We start from the raw sequence: 12,252 nt of genomic DNA on the forward strand, positions 1-12,252 counted from the left end.
AGCACACTCTACCAAAAAAGAATCAACAACAAACTGCCCAAGATAACAAACCTCTTAGGACAAGCTGTCAGCAGTAAACTGATACAAAGCATTGAGGAAATTGCACCTGCTACTGAATACCTTAGGGGGAGGGAAGGAAACAAGATTGCAATCTCGGCCGTTTTCGGGCGGTTCTGGCTGTGTCGGGAGGATTGGCCGTGAAGGAGTTAAATGGAATTTGGAAAAAGCATTGATGATGAACCTTGTTCAGGATATTTTAAACTGTTAGAACCAAATCAAACGGTTAATTTAGAAATTAATAGTGAACACGTTTGCCGTCTAAACTTAGAATTGATAAAAAAAAAAAACACTCATGATTGGTGAATATCAAGAACGTGTTGTTTCAACATGATAATACTGGACAAAATTAGTGAATTTAATTGGGAGCTTTTGCCACATCTTGCTTACTCCCCAGATATTATCCGAAGTAATTTTCACTTATTTCGTGCCTTACAAAATTTTTTACTGGGAAAAGACAGGATGTACATAACTTTCAAGTTTTTTTGCATCAAAACCAGTCTTTCTACAGCAATGGCATAAAAAAGCTGTCTGTAAGATGGTGAGACATTGTAGATAATGGAGGAAAATATATAATTGATTAAAATGTTAAATTGTGTTTTTTTATATTATTTATAAAATTTTACCAAAAAATACATACGAATTTATGGATTGACACAATATTAACCACAAAGCTGTATGTTTATGTTCCATGCATATTTATGTTTATGTTCCATGCAGTGTGGAAAAACCACGGCACCTAAATTTTGAATACACAATCTTCCACCTCAAAGACCAAATTTTAAATTTTTAGTTTTTTTTTTTTTTTATTACTTATTTCGTATTTTGTACAAATTTAATGAATTTTCGATTACAAAACTTGCAATCACAAAGCGAGCAGTAGCAAAACTGCTTGAAATAACGCATTTTTATCATGCAGGGTAGAAATGAAGCCATGAAACGTCATGGCTTATCATGGCCACTGCCATAAGTGGACTTCCGGTTCGTTTTGTTTACATTCTAATCTAAGTTGTCTACATGTCATTGAATGTTTATACATCACCTGCTCTAATTTTATTAATTAACATAAAAAATATTCTACTTGGTATATACAAAAATCACAAGGATTGCAAACAAATGGCAACTTAAAACAAATGTATTACATGGTAAAACCTGGAAGATCAGTTGAAGTTTCAAGGTTATTTTATGCAAAATAATGCCCAAAGACACTTTTTTGAGCCTGCAGATGTTGATATTTGCTTTCAAATTCAAAACAATTTTATTTAACAATAAATTTCGTAGTCTTTTCTGTACACTAAATGGCACCCATGATAAGTCTTGATGTCACATTGCTGACATTTCCATGGTTTTATTTTTGTGACATCAGGCTTAGGCCATCTATTTTAACCCCCTTCAATTTCAATCAACAAACTATTTAAGAACAATGTGCTGCCACTACCTGGGGAAAAAATCACATTTATCTTCCATGCGCCAACATGTTTCCATTCAGTAAAATGTCAGATATTGACAAAAACCGTAGTTCTTAAGAATATTTCTTTCTTTTAATCTGACATTAAATAAACATGCATTTAAATAACAAGAACGTCAAAAAGAAATACCAAATACTTTTACAAAATTACACTAACTGGGCTCATTAAAATCATTACATATATTTTCCAGTTTTATGCATTTATATATCTCCGATAACTATTTTAAGGCGTTGGCTGTGCGGCTAGCCTATAAAGCGTAAATTACATTCAGGAAATACTAGTTTTCAAGCGAGAAAACTCAATATATACTGCTGGAAATTTTAATCTGAATAACTGAACATGTTTTGCATATTAAAAAAGAGTACAGTAACCACTTTGCTCCCCCAGTGCATCATCTATGATGCGCTTTAGTCCCCCCATATCATACATAGTATGGCAGCAAAGTGTCAAAGGCGGTATCACATCTTGTATGCCGAAAGGCTGGTTTTTTTTTTTTTTTTTTTTAACATTTTAAACGCACACAAATGATGTCAGAATGCCGTGAAACTTAACTGAATGTAATATGTTGAGCGTTAATCTTATTATTAGTATTAGTCACAATTTTTTTCTAGAAATGTAACAACTTCTGAGTTTAACTGGCTTGCAAATTATCCGGAAGCATCTTACAAAATAAAGAAAAATTGGCTCCAAAGAAATGCACCCAACTATTAAGTACTATATTTAATATTACTGTATGGTCAGTAATATTAAAAATAGCAAAAGTTGCAGCACAAAAGATGTCTACCCAGCAGTTCATTTGTCTATTGGGGCAATCAAGTCCTCGTGATGGCAGATTCATTTCCTCCAGAACATATTGCAACAATATTCTGGTTATGGCTAGGTGACTCTATTAAAAATATAGCTTCGGAACTTCTTATAATCTCACATTCTTCCTCAATAAAGATTTGAAACCTGGTAGTGTTGCAACTGTGATTTTTTAGATGAAGCATATTGCTGCCTTTTATATGCCAATTAAAGGAAGTACTACTGCCATATATGATGTACTGTACACTACGCTAATACAAAAAGTTTATTGATACAACTTTTTGGTACAACATTTCTAAGGCCAACAGTAAATATCTTTAACTATGCATTTTTATTAAAAACCCTAGTATACTTACATTTGATTCATTACGACTCTGTATAAGATTTCCATCACCAGCAGGTTCCATGACTGAAGCTTCAGAATCCTCATCACTATCCTCATATTCTAGAAAACAAATGAATTAATTTAAACAAAAAGAGGACAAAGCATTCCATGATTAGCATGAATTTTCAAAGATATAACAATATTTACCATTTTCTGAAAATGAAACAGAATCTTCCATTTCATCAGAAACATTTGCTTTAGAATCGTTTGAATATGCCCCAGAATATTTTGCTCTCAGTTCTTCAACAGTCATTTCATCTAAAGAACGACAGTTATTGAATATTGCTTATAAAAATGCATAATTATATAAATTAATGTGCCTGTTTTATTATACAAACACTTACTCTCTGCTTCCAATTCTCTTATCTCTTCCCTGTGATCAATGTTCTTTTCCATTTTTTCTTGCTCTAGAATAGTTTTTTCATCATCCTCTTCATCCTCAAACATTTGGAAATCTTCATCGTCATCAAAAGCTGAATGTACCATCTCTTTATTATTATCAGATACAGATTCCTTCACATAACAGAGAGAAAATATTTCACTATTATGAACAAAATGTTTATAATATACATTTTGCATAGTTCATGAAAAACCTGATCAGTGAAATATTATTCCCTACAGATGCCAACCTTTTAAAAGGCCTATCAGTAACACTTAACTGAATTATCATTGTCACATTCCAGCCTTCTCCATATTAAATAGATGCTAAAGCATAAACTGGATGTTACATCACGCAAAAAGCACATTACTTAAATTTTACACAAGAAACATAAATTTAAAAATGTTAAATAATGATACTTTCAAGTTAGTGTCCCTAACCTGATATAGTCAACTTTGTTGCAGCAACTCTTTTAGCTTAACATATTCTGCTACTGAAGTGTTTTGGGCCCTGGGATGCATAAGCATATGCCCTGAATAAGTGGTCAGCTTGTCGCAGGACCCCCGATGTTTAGTATCCAAGCAAACTTGGTACTCATTTTATCAACCCAAGGGATGAAAGGCTTGCCCAGCCCGGGGATTAAACCCCGGGACCTGTGGTTGCTGCTGCACTAGCCACTGCACCACCAGGCCTCAGTTCTAATGTCATTTTAATTCCTTTACAAATTGCTGATAATCCTTTTAGTACGTGTATTTATATTGTAATATGAAATACTCTTAAGTAGCTAAAGCAAACAACATATTTGGCAATGCTAGCATAATTTTCTTTCTCCCATAATCCATCATGTGCTTAAATAAAGCAGCTGCTTTATTTTTTCCACTCACAATTTTTTTGGCTATGGTAAAGCCACAAAATTCTGACTGAAACGCAGAATTTATCTGCAAGTAAAATGCACAGTATTCTACAATAATTCTATCTTCCATGTGCCAGGGTGTTGTCATTCAGTAGAATGTTATGTCTGTTACTAATTACCAAACTAAGCAATTTAGCAGAAATAAGCACAGTTCTTCATCTCTATTATTATTAATTACTAACTGAATCTGTACAATAGCACTAGCTATACTCTTGAAAACTGTCGTATAAAATTGCTCCTTTTTATATATATATATATATATATATATATATATATAAAAACTATTTTAGATGTCAAAATTGGATAAACTACATTAAAAAAAAAAAAAACTGCACCTAACACATACCTTATCATTTTCTTCATTTCCACTTAACACAGCATGTGACTGTAAAATTTCAGGAGGTAAAGAATCCAGAATATCTTCAAGGGACATTTCACTTTCTTGTTGCAATAATTTTATTTCTTCACTTTGCTCCAATTCATCAATACTTTCTTCTGCTTTTTCAATAGTCTCCTCATCATCACTTTCACTCTCTTCAGGTTCAAAATCTGAAATTCAAAGTTTAAAATATATAATTTATTTTTAAAAACAACAATGAATTAAACAGCAACTAACAGTGTAGCTTCTTATGGTAAATTTCCATAAATTATGCATATATATAGCTTTATTAAATTAAAACATCCAGCTTTTCAGTTCTGTCTGATTATCTGCCCCTTCCTCTGAAAAGACTTCATGTTGTAACAAATTACATTGGCAGATTAAGTAACTCATGTGTTAACTATAATAAGTTATAATTATGTAGCTCACGAATAGATAACAGAGGAGATTTTGTACAAAAAACTATGGCATCTATTTGTATCTATGTAGGTGCTGGGCTTCAGTGTTAGTCAATAAATCGTTGCATTGAATAATGCTTTAAGTTTATTATCTTAAATTTGATCCAGTCTGATTTTAGACTTGTACGTTTATAGAGAATTTTATGTAGATGGCACTTGTTGAATGTTTGTTTTATATGTTTTATTTAATGATGAGTTACCAGCCTGTAATGATAGGAATTGCTCATCTAACACAAATGTTTCTTTTTGTTTGTGTGCGAATTTCAAGCTTCATATTGTTTCATTTATTCACACATACTGCGGGTTACTACTATTAAGCCAAGCCACCCCAAGATCTGAGAAGAATCTAAAAACATTTTCTTCATGGTGCTTTCTTCCAGGGAATATTAAAAACTGGAGCAATCAGCAGACTGAACATTTAAAAAATAGGATGTTTTTGAAAAAGAAATGATCCGTTGTAAGGCAGTTGACAATTAAATTGTTAACTTAACTCGATGCAAATTTGGAAAATGACAATCCACACAAAAGGCAAAAACTGAAATAAATGAGAATTTATGTGAACAATTAATTAAGAAAAACCAATTGATTGAAAAGTTTAAATTCAAAAAAAGAAAGTAACTTTGCAGGAGATTGAAAATGAAGCTACAAAAAGTCAAGAATACCAAGATAGAGCTGGTATACGATGAGGAAAAACGCATTGACTTTTAAAAAAGAATTCAGAATGTTCTAGAACTGCAATATACCAAAACAAAATGGCAAATGTTACACCTACAGAAAAAATGAAAGCACCATATCTGCAGAGTAGAAATTATTATGAAGATTCGTGTAAATGTTTGGACTTTCAGAACCAGTACAAAAATATGATTCACAATATAAGTGGAGTGAGAAAAACTGAAAAATGTGCATATCTAAAATCCTTACTTAGTGGTACTGCTTTAGATGCATTTTCCGACTTCGCTTCAGATTATCAGAATTATGATTCTGCGATAGAAATACTGGAAGAAGTTTTGGAAGACAAGGTAGTCATCATTTCATATATGAATCAGTTGTTATCCCTTGAACTAAAGGTAAACATTTCAAATGTTAAAGCAATGCATAAACTGAATGATGAATGTGAAATAAACACCTGCAGTTTAGCATTGTTAAACGTTACTTCTGGAAGTTATGGAAATATTTTATGTCCAATACTTTTGCAAATATTTCCAGAGGCATTAGATTTAAAATTATAGCATCATACAGCCCCAACATCTCTCCTACTTCTACCTTTTTTCACATCTGCAGCTACATATTGTTGGTGCTAACTTCCATTCTGCACAGGACATCCGAAATAAAGTTAATACCCATAAATATATATGTGCTTTTTTTTATTTCTTCCATGAAATTGTCTTCTATTCCTATTGTCCACGATCTCAGAATTACAGTCACTACCATATTAGACAATTGTTTACAAATTATTTTTATATTATTATTTATATTATTATACAAACACACACAGATATACATATGGAGGATAAAATAATGTGAACACCTGTGAAAATGTATGATGTATTTCCCACCTGCAACAGAAGTCTGCCACCTAGTGAGCATGATGAGGAAGATATCAGTCTCTCAACAGGAATCACCTGTGTTGCATGTTTCGATTGAACTGTTTGTGAGAAGTTGAAATGTCAGACCTGTCAGAGTTCCAAAGAGGAATGATAGTTGGAGCACGTTTTAATGGAGCATCAATTACAGAAACAGAGAACATTGTGGAGTGTGCAAGGACTAGGGTATCAGCCGTTATGACAGCGTACACAAAAGCACGTGGCCAAAAGTCAAAGCTGGCTGATAGGGATAGACGGGTCTTGAAGCGCATAGTAGCCCGAAAGTACAAGCAATCATTATCAGAGAAAACATCCGGAATGAACAGTCATATCCAGGACCCCATTTTCAACAAAAACTGTCAAAAGGGAACTTCATTCTGCGAACATTTATGGTAGAGTGGCAATTCGTAAACCCTTGGTGACAGCAACTAATGCTTTCAAACGAAGCCGACGGTGCAGATATCACAAAGGCTCACACCTCCCACAACGACAGGTAATATGGTAAGATGAATCGTCATTCACACTATTTCAGACAAACAGACGCATTTATGTCTGGAGAAAGCTCAAAGAAGCATTTCGTACTGACTGCCTCTTGCCGACCCTGAAGCATAGGGGTGGTGCCATTATGGTATGGGGTGCGATATCTTGGCACAGTCTTGGGCCACTTGTTATTCTGCATTGGAGGATCATATCCAATCCCTATCTAAGCATTCTAGGGGATCATTTCTCCATCCTTTTGTCCCTGGGGTGCGACAGCTTTTTCAAAACGACAACGTCCCTATCCACACTGCTAGGTATATTCAAGAATGGTTCAAAGAGCATGACAATGGCAATTGAACATCTCGCTTGGCTCCCCTCAATCTCCTAACTTAAATATTATTGAACATTTACGGTCATATTTGGAGTCCAAACTTCATTTCCGATTTTAACCTCCATCCAGACTTTCCATCTGTACTATATATTGTAATATTTTATTATTTTACAAATAATTATACAGTCAAAAGTCGTTAATCTGGACTCGCCGGGACTTCGGTGATTCCGGATTATCGATTTTTCCGGATTATAGATCATCAGTTTAAATCTGGTAAAATGGCATGCAGAAATTCTAAAATTAAAAATATGAAACCGTAATTTATGAAATAAAGAACAATTATGATCTAAAGGGTATCAAAATTTACAAAAAAGAAAGCTTAATATTTATTTTTTTACTTTATTAAACACTGCTTTGAATGTAAGTTGTTTAAGTTGCTTCGTTTTATTTAAAAGTATGTGATAATACTTTCTCTTTAATTCTATAAACAGACATAATTTCTTGTTCAGTTACAAAGTTCCACCGTTCAAGTCCCGTAATTGCTGTGCCGAGAATACCGACTAACTTGTCAATCGAAATTTTTTCGTTTTCTCTAACCTCTCTGTCACCTTCTTCATGTCTTTATCCATTTTTTGCAGCAATTCCACTTTTTGTTTGATGAACATCGAAACATACTTTCGTTTTGTACGATCCTTTGGGAGCTCCAGCATCGGAATTTCTGTTTGACATAATCAAAAGTTAAAGTTTACTTTTATAAAATTGCTCTTACAGTCTGCAAAAAATAATAAGCCGTATCCAATTCGAAGATTAAGGAACAACGCAATCATCAACATTAATTGAAATAGATAATTTTAGCTTATACCGTCCGTTATACATTAAACACGCACGCGAAAACGTATTCTGTTTCACATGCGCAGTCGTAAAGGTCTTACGTGCACGCGTAAATGCCTATGCGCATGTGTCAACGCGGCGCCTGTGCAGAAACTTTTTAGCTTTGAGGTCCGGATTATAGATTATTCCGGAATATGGGTGTACGAATTAAAGACTTTTGACTGTAGTTATTATCCTTAATATTGGAGTGGCAACGCTATATTTGTATCGTGTCACCGTTGCAAGGCAACGTCAGAAAATGTTTAAAATTGTTATTCTAACAGTTTTATCAGTAGCAGATGTATGAAAAAGTTACAGAGAAAGAAACTATAATAATAAGTTGGAGTGTGGAGCTGTAATGGATAAAATTGTATTTTAACCATCCATCTTCGTGAATTGAGAATAAAATTTTATGTTTTATTAAGTTCATCGGTTATTTAGATAAAAACTGCAAAATACATTGCAGTCTTTTTGGAGGTTCCACCAAGATACTGGAAATTATGGGTGCAATTTAAATTCAATAGTGCTAGTCCCCTAATCTCAGAAAATTGACATTCAAAGAGAACAATATATATTTGACATTCAAACAGAAGAATGAAATTCCCTGCCTTTTCAGGTCTCCCAGATGAGTTTTAAGAAAATTCCAATTTAGCTGGATAGTGCGCACTGGTTGTCCTCAATTAATTATGGTATCACTTGAAATTTGCTTATTACATGTGACTTTGATATATAAATATACATATAAACGTTTAAACCCCCAAAGTGTTATTATTACAATCATAACAGGAGTTGTTTTCCTCAGTAACTTTCAAATTAAGTTTTTGCCAAACCAAGAAAATTTGCTGTACAATATTTACATAATAAACCAACATTCTCTTAGATCAATTGCATTACAAAATTAGTTCAGTCCAAATAAACTCCCTTTTAATTACATGAAATGAGTATATAACACCAAAAGTGATTGTTAGTGCATCTGAATTCCAGTCACTGACAATGAAATATATATATAACAAAATGTCAGCACAAATATAATTAGTTAAACTTTTAACTTAAAGATTAATTTTACATGCATAAAAATATACATTTACAAAAGAAATTAAATACTTATAATTCATTCCATCTAAGTAATAAAACAAAATCAGAAATGAAATTGATTTTTCAATGCTACGTATAAAGTTTAAAACATTGGATTTTTTCTACCATTAATTGTGGTTAACTTTAAAACAGCGAATGACAACCTTATTGTTCGAAAACAACATTAGGGCTTCCCTGCCTCGCGAGACAAAAACCACATTACAGGTTCCAAAGGAAGAGGGAACCCAAGTATTATAAATAAGTTCTGGAATTGAAGTTACTGTTTAACGAAATGGCAATTGGAGAGCAGTTACATATCTATCTGATTAAATAATATGCAGTGTGTTTCATATTAAATGGACAAAAAGAACAGCACAGTACAAATTCTGCAATTAATATATTAAGCCCCGCCCCCCCCCCAAAAAAAAAAGAAAGAAAGGGGGAAAAAAGGGAGGAGGAGTTTGGTGATCAAACAAAAAGCAACAATGTTACCTGCAGCACAGTCTTAGTTTTCAGAACTTTAATATTCTTTAGCTGGAAATTTCTGTAATTATTTCTCAAAAAGAAAATATTTAAAAAAAAAATTTATCCTGCAGCAAAAGAAGGATTCACTAATCATAATACATTTTAAGTTGTAATTAAACTTCCCTGTAACTGTGACTGAACTTACCATCAGATTTCATAGCATTTCTTTTCTTGGGAGTTGAAGACATGGAAACTGGAATTGGAGAAGAGCTTCTACTTGACTCAGGACTTTCATTATAACTACGATTCATTCCCTGAGTAAGCCATGAGGAATACTTTTCGGTTTGATCAACAATGAAATTTAAATGCACATCTAAAACTTTCTTCCTTTTTTCTTCCAACCAAGTTTGCTGTTTGTATTCCACAAGCTAAAAAGTAATAAAGACTTGTGTAATTTTATAATGTATTTGACAACTGAATGAAACATAAACAAGCTATTGATTTCAGCTTTTGTTTATGAACAGTCATTCAATAATTGAAATAAAAAAGGACATTTAGATAAAATTTAAGAAAAAATAACACATCTATGCAACATAAATCTGAAATTTTCAAAATGATTCCTGTAGTCATCTAATAAAAATATTCTTCAAAATTAATATTAGAACACAAATCAACAAAAGTTTCAAATTTATAAAGCTAATAAATAAAATTCTGAATTAAAGGAATTCTTTCAGTATTTATTTACATTTCAAAATTCAACATTTAAAAAATATTCCCATACACATAACATCATAAAATTAGTCAGAAATCACGCATAGATTAAATTTCATATAACCTTTATAAAGAAAGCAAAATATATAAATCAATTTGACCTGCATTTTCCTTTCAGACGAAACAAAGAACATGCAAGGAAAAAAGGCAACCCATGCCGATGTCAAAAAAGTTCTTTCAATTAAACACATCATCCAACTTCACTAGCAGATAAAATTTAGCTTTATTTTCCATCAGATGTGACGAGATGGAATGTTTTAAAATTATTTCTAGAAGCAGGAATAAATGATGAAGAAAACAAATTTGTAAAGCAATACATTAGATTAATTAATCTCCATTATAAAAAATGGCAGCACTTAAAGGGAAAAAAAAATACATAGTAATTCAGCTGAACATGTGCAACTTTCAGGCCCAAATTTTGAATTTTTTAAAATTTATTTACCTCATATTTTATGAAGAGACAATTTCATTAACCAAATCAATGATTTAAAAGCAATATGCTGCTACTCAGCAAATTATAAGATCTGTACATTTCAAATTTAATCAGAAAACTCACTGATTTCAAAGAAATGTGTTGCCATCCAGAAAAATGTAAAACATGTTCCATATTTAGTCACAAAACTCAATGATTTAACATGAATATGGTATCACTCCCCCAAACAATTAATATTTTAATTTTCCATGCAACATTGTGTTATCATTTTGCAAAGTGTAAGATGCTTACATTTTTTGGTACTTACATATATATATATTTCTCTGTTGATCATGAAACTATTGCCAAGCCCAAAGATTTAGCACCATTTGTGGATAAACATGTCATAACACACACGTAACACATACGCTATAACCTTGACTGATTCTCAATAAATCACATTTTATTTTCATGAATTAAGATATCAATTAGCTGTTACTGCCGTGTTCAATTCTATATTTCAGGGGGAAAAATTATTGGGTTGGAGGGAAAGTTCTGTTGTATTTTAAAGAAAATATTTGAATTCATCTATAAAAATATGTGTTTAATATTAATCAATTATATATGCTCCGTTATTTGTTACAACCTGTTGCCATCTTCCAAGTAACCTGTAAATTCCTGTTTTGTAGAAGTTCTCATCCATGGAGTTAAAATAGTCAGCAACTGCCTTAGAAACACTTTCAAAAGACTTGAATTTTTTTCCCGTTAGATAATTTTGCAGAGATCTGAACAGGTAATAATCAGAGGGTGCAATGTCAGGTGAATACGGGGGGTGACTAAGGATTTCCTATCCTAACGCATTCAGTTTTTGTAGTGTCACCACTGCAGTATGCGGGCGAGCATTATCGTGATGGAACACTATTCCTTTTCTGGACGCTAATGCTGGCCTTTTTTCTTTGATAGCTGCATTCAATTTATCCAGCTGATTGCAGTACAGATCCGCGTTGATGTTTTTTCCCTGTTTCAGCAACTCGTAATACACTGGACCTTTCCTGTCCCACCACAAACAAAGCAGTACTTTTCGTTGATGGATACTTGGTTTTGGAACTGTTGCTGATGATGTTCCTGGTTTGCAGTAAGATTTTTTTCTTTTAATATTCTCGTAAGAATCCACTTTTCATCTCCAGTAACCAGCCTGTCCAAAAACGGCTCCACATTGTGTCTAATCAGATGTGATGAACATATTCTTACACGATCAGACAAATTCTTTTCCGTTAATTCATGTGGAACCCAAACACTTTGCTTTAACACAAACCCAAGAGATTTAATGTGATCTCCAACAGTTGTATGATGAATGCCAAACTCTTCTGCAATTTCTCGACTTGTTAAATGTGGATTATTTTCCAACATGGATCGCAAAAC

General features: G+C 32.8%; 1 protein-coding gene across 5 annotated transcripts in view; it reads right to left on the bottom strand.

Annotated features, from left to right (window-relative positions):
• Nucleotides 1–12,252, bottom strand: part of dom (domino helicase) — a 220,359-nt gene that overhangs the window by 157,444 nt on the left and 50,663 nt on the right. For all 5 annotated transcript variants that reach the window (XM_085813136.1, XM_085813138.1, XM_085813137.1 and 2 more), the window contains exons 7-11: nucleotides 9,853–10,075; nucleotides 4,354–4,556; nucleotides 3,060–3,228; nucleotides 2,863–2,973; nucleotides 2,687–2,775 (exon numbers count right to left, since the gene is read on the bottom strand). In XM_085813136.1, coding sequence (XP_085669262.1) covers nucleotides 2,687–2,775; nucleotides 2,863–2,973; nucleotides 3,060–3,228; nucleotides 4,354–4,556; nucleotides 9,853–10,075 — 795 coding nt within the window. The remainder of the gene's footprint in view (nucleotides 1–2,686; nucleotides 2,776–2,862; nucleotides 2,974–3,059; nucleotides 3,229–4,353; nucleotides 4,557–9,852; nucleotides 10,076–12,252) is intronic.

The sequence above is a fragment of the Stegodyphus dumicola genome, chromosome 3 (assembly GCF_044657685.1).
Source record: "Stegodyphus dumicola isolate Sdum_Otavi_A_Nest chromosome 3, ASM4465768v1".
Taxonomy (NCBI): domain Eukaryota; kingdom Metazoa; phylum Arthropoda; class Arachnida; order Araneae; family Eresidae; genus Stegodyphus; species Stegodyphus dumicola.